At 39.0% G+C, this 16,470-nt stretch overlaps 1 protein-coding gene across 1 annotated transcript in view; it reads right to left on the reverse strand.

Moving 5' to 3' along the window:
* Positions 1 to 16,470, reverse strand: part of TTN (titin) — a 244,271-nt gene that overhangs the window by 45,346 nt on the left and 182,455 nt on the right. Inside the window, exons 228-254 of the mRNA XM_082483816.1 lie at positions 16,113 to 16,415; positions 15,686 to 15,994; positions 15,319 to 15,600; positions 14,790 to 15,089; positions 14,349 to 14,642; positions 11,287 to 14,253; positions 10,868 to 11,188; positions 10,466 to 10,750; positions 9,959 to 10,258; positions 9,340 to 9,642; positions 7,963 to 8,238; positions 7,549 to 7,848; positions 7,156 to 7,458; positions 6,626 to 6,925; positions 6,213 to 6,500; positions 5,824 to 6,120; positions 5,431 to 5,733; positions 5,032 to 5,337; positions 3,939 to 4,226; positions 3,541 to 3,831; positions 3,159 to 3,446; positions 2,407 to 2,997; positions 2,210 to 2,314; positions 1,525 to 1,722; positions 1,144 to 1,440; positions 434 to 1,021; positions 38 to 340 (exon numbers count right to left, since the gene is read on the reverse strand). Of these exons, the coding sequence (XP_082339942.1) occupies positions 38 to 340; positions 434 to 1,021; positions 1,144 to 1,440; positions 1,525 to 1,722; positions 2,210 to 2,314; positions 2,407 to 2,997; positions 3,159 to 3,446; positions 3,541 to 3,831; positions 3,939 to 4,226; positions 5,032 to 5,337; positions 5,431 to 5,733; positions 5,824 to 6,120; positions 6,213 to 6,500; positions 6,626 to 6,925; positions 7,156 to 7,458; positions 7,549 to 7,848; positions 7,963 to 8,238; positions 9,340 to 9,642; positions 9,959 to 10,258; positions 10,466 to 10,750; positions 10,868 to 11,188; positions 11,287 to 14,253; positions 14,349 to 14,642; positions 14,790 to 15,089; positions 15,319 to 15,600; positions 15,686 to 15,994; positions 16,113 to 16,415 (10,986 nt within the window). The remainder of the gene's footprint in view (positions 1 to 37; positions 341 to 433; positions 1,022 to 1,143; positions 1,441 to 1,524; positions 1,723 to 2,209; positions 2,315 to 2,406; positions 2,998 to 3,158; positions 3,447 to 3,540; positions 3,832 to 3,938; positions 4,227 to 5,031; positions 5,338 to 5,430; positions 5,734 to 5,823; positions 6,121 to 6,212; positions 6,501 to 6,625; positions 6,926 to 7,155; positions 7,459 to 7,548; positions 7,849 to 7,962; positions 8,239 to 9,339; positions 9,643 to 9,958; positions 10,259 to 10,465; positions 10,751 to 10,867; positions 11,189 to 11,286; positions 14,254 to 14,348; positions 14,643 to 14,789; positions 15,090 to 15,318; positions 15,601 to 15,685; positions 15,995 to 16,112; positions 16,416 to 16,470) is intronic.

Genomic DNA, 16,470 nt, shown 5'->3' on the forward strand with positions numbered 1-16,470 from the left:
CCACCCACCCCCCAAAAAGAAAAGGCATGATACTAACATGCAACATCCTTGCACATAACTGAGTTTGAAGCATCACTTGGTGGTCCAACTCCTGCTCTGTTTTCTGCACTGACACGAAACTCATATTCATTTCCTTCCAGGAGACCAGTTACTTTGCATCTAAGATCTGAAACTGGTTTCTTTGTTGCTCTGACCCATCTTAAACCTTTCTTTTCTCTTCGCTCCACATAATAACCTGTGATTTCACTTCCACCGTCATCTACCGGCCTTTTCCAGGTAACTGTGACAGTATTTTTTGTCACATTTGTTACTTCTGGTTTTCCAGGAGGGCCCGGGGGACCTTATAAGGAAGAAAAAAGTATAGTTAAAAGAAAAATAAAGTCTTCGGAGATTAATAAAAACACACTGGAACTTCCTAGCTTGTTCTACGTACCAAATCTGTCGACCATTTTAACTGGTTCTGATTGTACTGGTTCACCCTTGCCATATTGATTTACTGCTGAGACACGGAAAACATATTCATTCCCTTGAATGAGCTTGCTAACAACATGCCTACAGCTTTCAATATTTTCAGCAACCAACGTCCAGAGCAGTCGGCTAGTTTCTCTCTTTTCAAGAACATAAGATTTGACTGGTGATCCACCATCTTCTGCAGGAGGTGACCATGTAAGGGTTGCTTTTTCTGCTGAAACGTTGCTGATTTCAATAGGCCCCGGAGGTCCTGGAACATCTAAAACTTTCACATGTACGCTTTCCTGCTTAGTGCCAAAAGGATTGGTTGCAGTGATTGTGTATTCTCCAGAATCTTTTCTGGCTGCATATTTGACAGTTAGAGTAGAAGAAGTTGGTGTGGTTTCGATGTGCACAAGCTCTGAAGGTCTAAAATCTTTTCCAGCTTTTGACCATGCTGAAGTTGGAGGTGGTTTGCCACGGATACTAATAGCAGACACTGTAATGGTGTCTCCTGCTTTTACTGTTAAACCTTCCTTCAAAGTAGGATCGAGAACAATGGTTGGTGCCTCTGTCAAAACAAACAAACAAAACCCCTTGATTGTTATAACAAGAACACAGGGGAAAAAAAAAAAGAGGATATGGTATTAATTATTCAAATAAAATTCTACAATTTTAATGCCATCTACATACCATACTCATCCTTGCATATTATGGTTCCTGTGGATTCAGATGGAGGACTGATAGCTCCAGCAGTGTTCTTTGCTCTAATTCTGAACTCATATTTGGAGCCTTCAGAGAGGTCAGTTACAGTAAATGCACAGTCTGGAACATTCACATGATTAGCTTTTGTCCAAGTCTTTGAGGGTAAATCACGCTTTTCAACTATATAGCCAGTTAACTTATGTCCACCATCATATTTTGGTTCTGTCCAAATGAGTGTTACTGAGTTCCTAGTTACATTGATAACTTCAGGTTTCCCAGGGGGATCTAGAAGAAAAAATAATAAATAGTGGTCAAACAAAAGTTATTTCAGATTTCAGAATTTTCCTTTTTATTCTCCTGATGACTTACCAATAGGATCAAGTGCCACAACTGGTTCAGATGGCAGACTTGGTTTACCTACTCCAGCCACATTGATTGCCATTACTCTGAATTCATATTCCAGACCTTCAGTTAACCCTGTTACTCTGAAATCTTTCATTCTTATTGGTGTTTTATTTGCTCTCTTCCACAGAAGACTGTTTCTTTCTTTGACTTCAATGTGATAACCTAGAAGATAAATGGTGGGATGAAAATATGAGGGGTTTTCTAGAAATCTTCATTTCTCATAGCATTGTGAAACATTATACTGCCTGTATGGCATGTCACATAGGCATTGTGCAAGCGGAACATGGAAAACCAGATTAAGAAATTAATGTGAACATACATTACAGATGTATGTAATTTGTAATTGCAATGAGATGTTTGTAAATGCAAATTTTATAGAGCCATGTAACGTAACGTACAGGTGACTTTGTTTTTTTTTCTTTAGATATTTTGGCTCTGTGCAAAAACATTGTTTCTCAGTTAGTTTTTCCCCGACTTTTAAGTTAATTAAAAAAAAAAATCATAATAGAGAAAGAGTACGATGTAAAATTGAAATCACTCACTCAATCAATCAATTTAAAGCATAAACACTTGATAGTTTTATCTTACCCTTTGACAGAGAGAAAGAATTATTAAGAACTGGAATACTAGGAGGCTTTTGGGGATATACCTGTGATTGGTGACCCTCCAGTTCTTCTGGGATCAGTCCAAGTTAAAGCTACAGATTCATGCCGAACATCAACAATGTTGGGAGGTGGAGGTGCATCTGGTACATCTAAACAATATAAAAAAAATGCAGTAATATTAAAAGTAAATATCACCCCTATAACATTTTTTTCATTTTCGAAAATTATAATGGATACTTACCAAATGGATGTTTTGCAATGACAGGGTCAGATTTAAGACCTTCACCTACTCCGTATTTATTTTCAGCCCTGATCCTGAATGTGTATTCATTTCCTTCATGAAGTCTTGTAACTCTAAAGGTGGTTTTCTGGACTGCAGAGGCACAAGTCACCCACTTATTGTTTACATTATCTCTCTTCTCTAGGACATAGTTAGTGATTTCTGAACCACCGTCATCTTTTGGAGGGCCCCACTTTAAGGTTATGGCATCGGCTGTGACTTCTTCAAATTTCACCGGACCTGTTGGTATGCCAGGTTTGCCAACAACTTTCACAGAAATAGTGCCTTCCTTGCTGCCAACAACATTCTTCAAAGTTATCGTGTATTTTCCAGCATCAGCTTTCTGGCAGTCATGTACTACAAGTGTGGTGTTAACTGCTGTAGATTCAAATGCAACTCTTCCACTCTCAGTAAGTGCCTGGTCTTCATCTTTCTTCCAAGTTACAGCTGGGACAGGCTTGCCTTTAATTGGGATTTTAAGACGGAAATTGCTACCCTCTTTAGCTGTATAGCACAAGTCAGGTAGATCTCTTAAATCAAGATCAGGTGCCACTGTAAAAATAAAAGAAACCAATTATTCAACTATGCATAGACTCTGTGATAAAATTAAGATGCTGTTTTAAAAGCATCTGATTTGTACGTATAGTAAGCATAAAATAAATGTAATTTGGGTAAGTGAAACATGGAATTAATGATCTTAAATTGCTTCTTACCGACATCATCTCTTGCCACAATTGTGAGCTCTCTTGGAGTTCCACATCCAGCATCATTTTGGGCTCTCACTCTGAAAGTGTATTCTTGTCCTTCTTTTAGGTCTCTCATTGAAAAATGGAGGTTCTTTGCCCGCATGACTTCTTGCCATTTATCTTCCTCAATCAGGACCTCAACAACATATGCAAAAATACGACTTCCACCATCACTGATTGGTTTTTTCCATACTAAATTGCAGGATGATTTTGTTACAGCTGAAGCTTTTAGATCCACAACTGGCCCAGGCGTTTCTAGAAGGAAGAAAAGCACAGTAAGTGTCCATTCAAGCTGAAAATAAAAATTATTTGAATACTAAAATAGGCAAAATGAATTCTTTTTTCTTACCAGAAGCTTTAACAGCATCACGAGTTTCACAGGGGTCACCAATACCATATTCATTTTCAGCAAAAACCCTGAAGAAGTAAGATTTGCCTTCTTCTAAGTTAGTTATCCTGCAGCTTGTCTTTGGACATTCTGTTGTTACCGTGGACCATGACTTTCTTTCTGCATCACGTTTTTCAACGACGTAATTTGTGATTGGACTGCCACCATCTATTAGTGGAGGTTCCCATGTAATGAAGGCAGAGTCCTTAGATGCTTCCTTTACAATCAGGTTAATTGGAGGGCCTGGAGTATCTAGATAAACACAACAACCCCATATTTGATTTAGTAAACAAAATACAAAAAATTATCAGTTAAAAAGTTAACAAATATCTTAGAATGGGGAAAGCCCTGACACTTACCAAGTACTTTTACAACAATCGTATATGCCTTTTTGCCACAGCTGTTCTCCAGACTGAGGACATATTTTCCAGCATCATATTTGTTTACATTTTCACAACGCAGGAAGGTATCAAAATCAGTTGACTTGATGTCTAATCCTTGTCTATCTCGTAGGTTGGCACCCACTTTAGACCATGTAATCTTTGGAGGTGGACGTCCTCTTACTGGCACATAAAGTCTCATTGTGACTCCAGCACGCAACACAAGGACTTTCCTTAGTTCTGCATCAAGTTCGCCTTCAGGAGGAACTGTGTATTTAACAAAAAACATGCAATTAAAACATCATCTTTAAAACTACCACTAAAGTTTCTGTGACATTTACTGACATTTCACTAGATTAACCAATTTATTCTCATGCCCGTGATGATCTTAGTGAGTTAGTGTCCTGACTCCCATTTCAAGATCATCTGCAAACAGCATTTTTTTTAACTGATTTCACTTCCTTTTTTTTTCTGCGTTTTCCACCACTTACATTACTTATCATATGAAGAAGTCCCCTAGTTCCTGTAGAACTCGGAGGAGTTTCAAAGCCTCCTGGACTATACTGCTTATCGTGAACCAGGACAGTTCTGTGAAGCAATGCACATATGTACATACATACATACAGCAAAATGCATACAGAAGCCAGCATCAGTGGAATCAGTGTCATACAATTAAATAGCGTGCCACACAGCTGCTTAGAATAGTAATGTAGTATTTGCTTGGCTTCAAATTATTTAGAAGACATGAAAAAGACTGAAAATATTGAGAATAGAAAAGAGATATGAAAAATCTAGTTTTAGGATTCGAGAAAGAAAAAATTCCTGAAGACCCAAAATAGGAGGCAGAAGAGTATCTAGCATCCAAATGAAAAAAGCAGACACCAGTCAGATTCTACCCAGTTCCTAACTGCCCTATTCTCTTCCAAATTAGCCACTTTTAGCCTAAATATTTTGAGAAATGACACATTCCGAATTAATCTGCTTCTGTGATCTGTGACAAACCCTGTCTTTGGAACCCATCCCGTGAATTAAAGCAAAAGTCAACAAGGTAATTTGTTTTCAGTGAACATACTTAAAATGTCTTTGGCAGTGTGTTTATCAGGAACATCACTTGGATCACTGTATCCAATCTTATTGACAGCATAAACACGGAACTGGTACTCTGTATCTTCTATTAGCCCTGTTACCACAAATTGTGTAGCTTGTAAGTTCTTGGGTAGATTGCATCTGACCCAGTTGTCTGTGTCAGCTCTTTTTGCTTCCACTAGATAACCAATAATAGGGCTTCCTCCATCATATGCTGGTTTGCTCCATGACAGGCTTATTGAATTACGAGTAGTATCAACCACTTTCGGGAAAGCAGGTGGGCCAGGAGGATCTGAGAATTAAAATAACATATAGTTATCATATCAAATGCTGTACAAAAGTATTTGGAAATAACCATGGAAAATATCTTAGACTTTTAGCTTACATTGAGGATCACGAGCATACACTGCTTTAGATGGTGCACTAGGCTTGCCAGGTCCGGCCTTATTCAGTGCTATCACCCGGAACTCATATTCTGTTCCTTCTTGGAGTCCAGTAGCCTTAACAGTTCTTTCAATGACAGGCTTTCTGTTTACCTTTGTCCAGTTAAGAGCCTTAGTTTCACGCTTCTCAAGCATATAACCAGTTATCGGGGATCCACCATCACTAGCTGGTGGCTTCCAGCTAACAGTCATAAAGTCTTTTGTTACATTGCTAATTATCGGTGGATCACAAGGTCCGGGTACATCTGTGAAGATTTATTTGAAAGTTATGTTCACATTCATAAGCGTACACAAAAAAAACAGTGACTAATGAAGCTATCCGACAAAGCACTTACCATATGGATTCTTAGCAACTGCTGGTTCAGTAAAGATAGGGTCTCCAACACCATATTTGTTCTCAGCACATATGCGGAACTGATACTCATGTCCTTCTATTAGTTTCTCCACTGTGCAGCTTGTAATGGGTATATTGGCACTGACTTGGGCCCAGTTTGGTCTGCTTGTTTCACGCTTGTCTACAATGTAGTTAGTAATTTCTGAACCTCCATCTTCCAGAGGAGGCTCCCAAGAAAGCATTGCACGATCTGCATACATATGTTTGATTTTAACGGAGGCCGGTGGACCAGGCTTATCTAGAAGAATCAACGTCACATGGTTATAGCTCTATCTCTTGCTATATCATTTAACTATAAATGTATCTATTAACAGACAGTCTTTAGCTTACCAAGTACTTTAAGCCTAATGGTTGCTGACTTTGATCCACTTGCATTTTCAGCAGTAATAGTATAGTCTCCCGTTTGCTTCCTGTTAACACTGAACAATTCAACTGTAGCAAGATTTCTCTTAGCGGTGATCTTAACACCTTCAGATGGCTTTAAAACTTCTCCTTCTTTCTTCCAGGTGATTGTTGGCATTGGCTTGCCATATACATTTGCCTCCAGACGCACGTTAGTTCCAGCTTTTACTGTAAGCTGTGACTGCATAGACAGATCCAACTCTATTCTGGGGGGAACTGAAAGGAAAGAGCCCAAGAGTTAATCAGTCTAGTAAGAGATGAACATCTCATTCTTCACATGAGTGTTAGTTCAATATGCACAGATTCTTATCGGAGTTCTCAAATGCTTTTACATTTCTTACCATTTTCTGGATGAATGGTCACTGGATCAGAAGGTTCTGAAGGTCGGCTGATGTTAACTGCTGTCTTGGCAATTGCTCTAAATTGATATTGAGCATTTTCTTCCAAATCAGTAGCAGTGTACTCTTCTAGGGGTATTTGATGCGGAGTTGTATTGCACCGAACCCACTTATCACCAGGTAATTTGCAAGCTTCAACAAAGTACCCAATAAGTTTGCTACCACCATCATGCTTTGGTCTTGTCCATACCAGTGACACAGTACTCTTAGTGACATCGATAACTTCAGGTTTTCCAGGGGGATCTAAGGCAAATAAGATCATGTTATAATCTGTTTTGCCAAAATAGCTAACATATTAAAAAATGGCTTTAATAGTGCTGGATCCTATTTACAGCATACCCACACAGTGCACTCACGCTAAACACGAACATATCAACATAAGAGCAAACAGAAGATCATAAAGAGTTGCGGATATAATGAAAATGACCATAAAAACAGTAGTCTGTTGCAAATTATTGGCATGTTTGGCTTACCAACTGGTGCTCTTGCTGTGACAAACTCAGTTGGTTTACTAGGTTTACTGGCTCCAGCTCTGTTCAATGCATAAATTCTGAAAGTATACTCGAGACCTTCGATGAGCCCCACGCAAGGGTATTCTGTGGAGCGCACAGCTGTGTCATTGGCTTTCACCCACAGTAAACTGTTCCTTTCTTTGCGCTCAATGAGATAACCAGTGATTGGACTGCCTCCATCACTATCTGGTTTATCCCAGGCAACAAAAATGCAGTCCTTATTGACCTTGGTAATACGTGCATTCTTTGGTTCACTAGGAACATCTAGAAAGAAACACAAAGATCGACATCAATCACATGCTTTCTTACTAGGAGGTCTAAAAAGAGAAATGCTGCTATCAAAAACTGACATACCAAATGGGAACCTTGCAATCATCTTGCCAGAATTAAGAGGCTCAGAAATCCCAAAACGATTTTCAGCACGAACACGGAACATATACTCTTCTCCAGGAATCAGTTTTCCAATTCTGCAGCTTGTCTTTGTGACAGAAGCTAAAGCTGTTACCCAGTCTCCTCGGCTTACATCACATTTCTCAACCACATAGTTTGTAATGTTACTGCCACCGTCTTCGAGAGGTATATGCCATGCAAGAGTGCAAGCATCAGCATCTATTTCAGAAATATCAAATGGAGGCTGTGGTGGACCCGGTTTATCTGCACAAAACCACAGATTAAGAAAAAAGGGATGAAAGAAAATGTTAACCACTGGAATACAGCAAAACTAAGTTTGTATAAAGCTGGGTTTAAAAATAATCAAATGGAACATACCCATGACTATCACTCTGATTTTCTGACTGTCAGTACCAGAGCTATTTTCTGCAGTAAGAGTGTAAAAATCAGAATCTTTTCTAGTCACATCCTTAATGATAAGAACAGAAGATTTTTCTGCTTTATGCACAGCAAGGCGACTGGATGTAAGTACATCTTGATCTCCTTTCAACCATTTACAGACTGGCTGAGGCTTCCCATATACATGAGCTTCAATCCTTAGTTTCTTTCCAGCTTTAATGTGAACATGCTCAGGCATCAGGATCTTAGGTGGGACTGAAAAAAAAATCACACAGACATATAAATTCAATTTCTGTGACATATTAATTTACTTTTTCTTATGTTTTCATTTGAAAGTTCTCTGCTTCCCTCTCAACTGGCTTCACCAATAGGAATGACTTGATCATTTTTAATTTAGGTTCCACTTATGGACAACTAGAGATTCTGCAGTGGGCAGTATCTATTCCAGTCTTACTTTTACATTCTTGTACAGCTTATAAGAGAATATGATTGAGTTTGGATTGCCTTCTCACATGTTTATGTAGAGACTTGTGCACTATTAATGCATGACACATAATTCCTCTTTATAACTGGAATTTGTCATTTCTCACTTATTGCTGACTTTCTACATGACAAACATGAAGGAGGAGAAAAGAAAGACTGAAGCTCTCAATGAACTAAATCCATTTACACAGTCAATCTTTTTATACTCCTGAGTTATTCAGGTAGAGTCCCTTATCCTACTACTTCTTTTGCACAAAATATTTCTGATTTCTTCCAAAAGAAACCTGGCAGTATGTTTGAAGTACTTTTCTTCCTGCCATTGGCTAGTTTTCATTCTCTTTTGTTCCTGTAACCCTCTCTTCTTTCCATGTCACAAATTAAAAAGGTTCTTCTCATCTGCTCCTTACCCCTATGTCTTCCTGTGCCTCAGGGACCCTACCACCTTCATTAGGCCAACCTGTCCTCCCTGACTTTTGCTTTACATTCTCAACCATCTCTACCGTATGAACAACTTGTTTTCTCTTATTTTAAAATAGCTCCCACTTTTGGCCCCATTTATCTCTCAAACTACCACTCTGACTCTTTTTCTCTTTCATTTTAAGTTCATTGAAGGTATTTATTATTTCTCCTTAGTTCCTATCTTCTGGTTCCAAGTGAAACCATACCCGCAAAATTCTTTAATAATTATGCATTAGCCGTCAACTGTCATCCTTTCTGACCTGTCAAAATATTCAATACACTTAACCATAATCCTTCAGATGACTTCATAAAGCATATGTCTTTCTGGGACTCACTCAAAGAACTAGAATTCTTGCTCATTTCATTATTAAAGCAGAATATTGCAACATAGGTAGTATTTAAATTGTTACTTACTGAGTTGTTCTTTAATTTCAAATACTCCTTCAGTTTCTCTTGGCAAACTAACTCCTACAGCATTTCTAGCTGCCACTCTAAATTTGTACTTCTTTCCCTCTTTCAGACCAGCTACAACAATGGAGAGATCTTTAACAACTGAATATTCTGTCCAGCGATCCTCTGGTTTGTCATCTTCTTTGTAGCTAACAATATAACCATCAACTTTAGAACCTCCATCACGCAGTGGTGGCAGCCAGCCTAAAGTAGCACTATTCTTTGTAATTTCAGTAACTTCAAGTTTCTTTGGTGGATCAGGTTCACCTTTCAGAGGGAAAAAAAGAAACACATTAAACATTGAATTTCCAAGATTTTCTGATTATTGAATACTTGTTGAATTATTGGATACTATCCATGGTAACTGAACAAGGACAACATGGAAAAGAGCAAAATTCTTAACAATTGCAAAGGTGTTATACTCATATATTGTATTATTTGAAGCAAACTGACACAGAAATATTTATGTTAATCATTAGGTAGCTAGTAGGATTGTTCAATTTAGGAATAACAAATTTCCAAAAAAGCAAAATCTTATTAGAATTAGAGAAAAAACATAAAATATGCACAAAGGTATACTTACTTAGAGGATCTGTTGCTAGAACTGGTTTTGGTATGTCACTTGGAACACCTGACCCATATTCATTTACTGCCGTTACTCTAAAGAAATATTCATTTCCAGGTACAAGGTTAGCTATTTGGAAACTAGTTTTCTTTAGTTCTGCAGTGACTGTTCCCCAAGTCTTCCTGTCAGCCTCACGTTTCTGCAGGATGTAATGAGTCACGGGGCTACCACCGTCATTCTCTGGAGGTGCCCACGAAAGATGGCATGACATCTTGGTGACATCTGAAACCTTGAAGTCCGACACAGGTCCAGGAGTATCTATAAAGAAATTTCAATTTATGCTAGTCTTTTCTTCTTTTATAAGTTAAAATTAAAGGGGGCTAGCAGCTTCCTATACAGGAAGAGTTAGTGTTAGCTGAAACAGTTGTGCTCAAAAACTGTAGCACTTAGGGGTCATAAAAACCCCTGCAATGAATATTCTACAGAGTTAAAAAATTGTCTGGAGGTATTTCTCTCATTACTTACCCAGGACTCTGACGTTCACAAATACAGCCTTTTCTCCAGCTGCATTAACAAGTGTCAATGAATATTTGCCTGAGTCATCACGTGTTGAATTGGGGATGACACAGAAGGCCATAGTGTCAACCAGATCAACCTGTCCTTTTCTGATAACATTGTCGATACCCATTCTCCTCCAGGTGACTTTTGGTGCTGGGCGACCCCTAACAATGGCAAAAAGTCTAATAGGGCATCCTGCCCTGACTGTGACTAACTTTCTCATGCTTGCATCCAACTCAATCTCGGGAGGTTCTGAAAGAAAAAAAATAAAGAAATAAAATGCAAAGTTTAACACATGAAATAATAGAATAAAACCAGACCAAATAACAACTCTGTGTAAATACTCATAAAGAGGATGGAAAAACTCACCAAGTATTTCTTTGGGAGACACAGCTTCTTTCAGTTCAGCTGGTCGGCCAAGGCCAACCTGGTTTTGGGCAGAAACTCTGAACTCATACAACTGGTTCTCATCCAGGCTGGTGGCTGTAAATTCCGTATGAATAACTTGGGCAGCAACATTGCACCGTTTCCATCCTGCTTCAGGATCAGCACCCTCAACTTTCGGTCTAATTTCCACAACATATCCAATAATTGGAGCACCGCCATCATACACTGGTTTTCCCCAGCCAAGGGTTATGGAACTCTTTGTGCTATCAACCACTCTCAGGTTTGTGGGAGGACCAGGTGGTTCTGAAGGACAATCAAAATTGCACATAAGAACACAGTTGGGCATTTTAGCAACCTGTTAAGATTAAAACAAAATACAGTAGAATACAGTGGTATGATACCTATTGGGTCTTTTGCTACCACAGGTCTTGATGGTAAGCTTGGTTCTCCAAGTCCGACTTCATTTTCGGCACTGACGCGGAACTGATATTCATGACCAGGGATGAGATTAGTAACCTTCTTGCGTCTCTCTGGTATTGCAGTCTTAGTAACAGGAACCCATCTTAGTGATCGTTTCTCTTTCTTCTCTAAAATGTATCCTGTAATTGATTTGCCACCATCATATTCTGGTGGATTCCAAACTACAGTCATCTCTTCTTTGCTAACTCTCGTGACATCTGGAGGGTCGGGGCGTCCAGGTCTATCATATTTTGTTTTTGCAATAATTGGGTGTGTTTCTGTTGGTGGACCAGTGCCCATTTTATTCTCTGCACGAACTCTGAATATATATTCATTACCTTCAATGAGGCGTGTCACATTTGCATAGTTTGTTAGGACAGAGGAAGAGTATGTAGACCAAACCATACGCTTGCTTTCACATTTTTCCAGGACGTAGTTCTGTATTTCACAACCACCATCATCTTCTGGGGGGTCCCAAGTAACAGTGCATCTATCACTTGAAATGTCAGTGACTTTCAAGTTTCTTACAGGACCTGGTTTATCCAAGACGATAACAGTGGCGTATGCTACGAAACTACCAGCTGTGTTAGTTGCAGTAATCACATATTTCCCACCATCACTACGCCTTGATTTTGTGAGAACAAATTTAGATGTGTCAGAAGTTGTTTCAATACTGACCCTTGGAGATCTGGTTAGGTCTGTGGCATCTTTGTCTTTCGTCCATACAACTTCAGGCTGTGGTTTTCCTCTGACTCCAGCTTCAATTCTAATTGTGTCACCTGCTTTCACAGTTAGCACCCCACTTAACTTCAAGTCTAGCACTGGTTTCTGCAGATCTTCCTTCACAACAACTTCAGCTGTTCTTACCCAGTCACTTTCACCTGCCTCATTCTTGGTTTGAACTCGGAACTGGTAAATCTTATTTTCAACACATTTATCTACCATGTAGTGAGTTTCCTTAATGCTGCCTTTGTGAACCCTCTCCCATTCATCTGAATCCTTCAGTTTTCTCTCAACATGATAACTTAAATTGGGACTTCCACCATCATAATCTGGCCTTCTCCATTTCAGATATACAAATGTCTTTCCTTTCTCTGCAATGTGAAGATTTTCTGGCTCTCCAGGCTTGTCAATAGGATTGATGGCAAGGATGGGAGTCTTGGTCTCGATGCAAGGACCTGGACCTATTTTGTTTTCTGCACAAACTCTGAAGAAGTATTCACGGTTCTCTATAAGATTTGCCTTTACTAATCGTTTAGTGATATCAGAAGAGACAATTGACCATCCCCTCTGGTTTGGTTGACGGCACTCTACTATGTAGTTTGTAATTTCAGAGCCACCATTATCCACTGGACTCTCCCAAGCAATCATACAAGAGTCTTTTGTGACATAGCTTATTTTCAGGTTCTGACATGGTCCAGGTCTGTCAAGTACATTAACAACAGCAAAAGCTTGAGCATGTCCACAGCTGTTCTTCGCTGCTATTATGTATTTGCCATGATCAGATCTTTTAGCTTCTTTCACTTGCAGTTCAACATTAGGTAGATCATGGACTATTTCAACATTCTTTTCTTGGACTAGTACTTTGCCATCTTTAGACCATGTTATATCAGGATCTGGTCTGCCTTTTACTTTACCAGTAATACGGATTGTTTGGCCTACTCGGACAGTAATTAAGTCTCGACAAGTCACATCTAGGCTTACTTCTGGAGGAGAAAGTATATCCTTTGCCAGTACAGTTTCTGCCAGTTCTCTTGGTTCTCCCTCTCCCACAATGTTAACAGCTTTTATTCGGAATTTATATTCATTTCCTTCTATTAACCCAGGTACTCTGAAGGCACACTGTCTAATGAGTTCATCCTTATTAATCCTATTCCACTCCTTAGTTCCAGTTTTCTGACATTCCACAATGTATCCCAGAATGGGGCTGCCGCCATCTTTGAGGGGCTTTGTCCACACAAGATCAGCTGTTTCTTTGGTTTTGTCTTTTAATTTTGGATTTATAGGTGGTCCAGGAGGAGTGATAGGACGTGATGCTTTTATTGGATCAGAGCTTGGAGATGGTTTGCTTAAGCCCACCATGTTTTCTGCAAAAACTCGGAATTCATATGTGTTGCCTTCAAAAAGACCAGTGACTCTGTATTTCATATCAAGTATTGGTGTCTTATTTACACGCACCCATTTACCAGATGCTTCCCGACGTTCAAGTATATAACCAGTTATTGGAGTTCCACCATCGGATTTTGGTAGAGTCCAAGACACTGTTGCAGCATTTTCTGTAATATCATAAACAGTTGGTTTACCAGGTGGGGATGGTGGATCAAACATATGTTTAGCAATTGTTGGTTCTGAATCAAGGGGTGCACCAATGCCTATCTTATTTTCTGCCCGAACACGGAAAATATATTCACAGCCTTTCTGCAGTCGTGGAATCTTAATTTTTGTGTGACTTGTTCCAGAGCTAACCACTCCCCAAGTTTCTTTCTTTGATTGACGCTTCTCAACAATATAATTTATTATAGGACTCCCACCATCATCTTTAGGAGGACGCCAAGAAATAACCATATGTTCTGGTGTTACTTCAAGAATATTAATAGGACCGGTTGGTGGGCCAGGAACATCCAAAACTGTAAGATGCAGAGCAACAGTTTTGCTGCCAGCTGCATTAGATACTGTGAGTAGATACTCTCCTGTATCTTTTCTTATACAGTCTTTGATGGTAAGCACGGTTGAATAATCGTCGGTCTCAATCTTGTATCTGCCATCTGTTTTAATTTCAGTGTCATCAGTAACCCATTTTGCAGTGGGAACTGGCACTCCTCTCATGATGGCAGGAAGTCTTACTGTGGTGCCAGCTTTAACAACAAGACCTTCAATTAACTTCACATCTAGTTCCACGGATGGAGGTACTGAAATTAGAGAAAAATAGAAATTACCTTTTCCGGGGAAATGCTTAAAGAAAGAGAGAAAGAATCAGTGAAACAACATGAAAAATAAAAATTACCTAGTTTTTCTTGACATTCTATTGGTATAGTTGTATCTGGAAGGCTAAGACCAACAATATTCTGAGCTTTCACACGAAATTTGTATATTTTTCCTTTTTGTAGGCCTGTAACAACACAGTCTAGCATAGGGACTGTCTGGAACTTTGTCCACTCATCTGCACCATCTTCTTGATATTCCACCAAATATCCAGTTATCTCAGCACCACCATCACGATCTGGTCGATTCCAAACAAGGGAAACTTCAGTCTTGTCAACATCTACATGATGCAGATTCTTTGGTGGCCCGGGAGGATCTTTTAAAATACAAAATCAAAACGGTTAACAGGACAGCCAATCTATGGTAGCAGTGTTGTATGTTCACACTAGAACCAAAAAGATAATCTCAAAAATTACCAAGAACAATATGAAGAAAACAAATCATAAAACTGAAAAACACTTACGGAGTGGATCTATAGCTTTAATAGGCTTGAGTGTTTCCACATATGGACCTCTACCAAACTGATTCTCAGCCGCAACTCGGAAGAGATACTGAGTGCCTTCCATCAGATATTTAGCCATGTGACTGCGTTTCTTGGAGGATGATGAGACGGCTACCCACTGTGCAGAAGCTACATCTTTCCTTTCCACTACATAGTTGGTAATGACAGAGCCCCCATCATCTTCTGGTTCCATCCAAGTGAGATAGCAAGAATCGCTTCTAACATCACTGACTTGCAGATTTCTGGGTGGACCGGGCTTATCTAATATTGACAAAAATTGAATCTGTTATTTATTTTATAACCAAAGCTTTTTTTATAAAACTTAGTAAATTTCAAGAGAAATAAATATATTTCATGTATTTTTTAGTCCTTGTTCTACTCTGTATTTCTTGTAACTCGGTTTATTGATATTTTCCAGACATTCCTTTATTTCTTAATCTCTAATTATAGAATAAAAACATGCAGTATAAAGGAACATAGAAAAGATTACCTAAGACAACAACTTTTACTGAAACAGTCTTTGAACCAGCTGGATTTTCAACTGTCAGGGAGTAAATTCCACCATCTTCATGGACAGTGTTACGAATTTCAAGCTTACTGCCAACTCCTGTAACCTCAATATCAGCTTTGGGTGAGACCTCATGATCTTCTTTCTTCCAAGAAACTTTTGGGAACGGAACACCTTTAATAACAGCACTAAGTCTCAGGGTATCTCCAGCTTTTACATGCTGTTCTCGGGCCATATTAGCATCAAGTATCAGCTCTGGAGGTTCTGAAATCAAAATGATATGTTTTTTAGAAAATGAGGAAAAAAGATCTCTTCTCAGGTAAACTTATCTGATTTTATTAAAACTCACCAAGTCTGTCCTTTACTTCTACTGGATCAGGAACATGGGCTGGTTCTGATTCACCTGCTGCATTGACTGCCTTGACCCTGAACTTATAGGTCAAACCCTCAGTAAGGCCAGTGACTTTGTAATTTGTTTCAGGACAAGAATCTGCTGTAAGATTGGCCTTTTTCCATTCTTCATCTCCAACTTTCTGATACTCAACAAGGTAGCCAATTATCTTGCCATTACCATCATGGCGTGGTGGTTGCCAAGATAAATGAACTGAATTTTTAGTTTTATCTATTGCTTCCGGATTAATAGGTGGACTTGGTTTTGCTGTTAATAAAGCAAAAAAGGAAAGAAATGGGGAAAAAAGGAAACTATTAAAATGATTTTCTAACTGAAATGAAGAGTGCATTAAAATTTCAATGAGAAATGAAATTTAATACTTTACCAATTGGATCTCTAGCGAAAATTGGCTTTGATGGTGGACTAGGATCACCAACGCCAATTTCATTTTCTGCTGAAACACGGAATTCATATTGACAGCCTTCAAGGAGGTCTGGTACTTTGAACTGAGTACTGGGGAAAATTGGGTCTTTGGTAACTTTGACCCATCTTGTAGCCATTGTTTCCTTCTTTTCTACAATATAGTTTGTTATGGGCTTGCCTCCATCATATGGTTTGTTCCAAACCACTACTGCAGAGTCTTTGGTAACATCCTTAATGATTGGTTGCTCAGGTGCATCAGGAACACCTAGGGGGAAAAAACCAAAAGAGTTTCTGAGCACTACAAACAGAGTAATGATTAA

Source organism: Vanellus vanellus (assembly GCF_965231255.1).
Source record: "Vanellus vanellus genome assembly, chromosome: 5".
Classification (NCBI taxonomy): Eukaryota; Metazoa; Chordata; class Aves; order Charadriiformes; family Charadriidae; genus Vanellus; species Vanellus vanellus.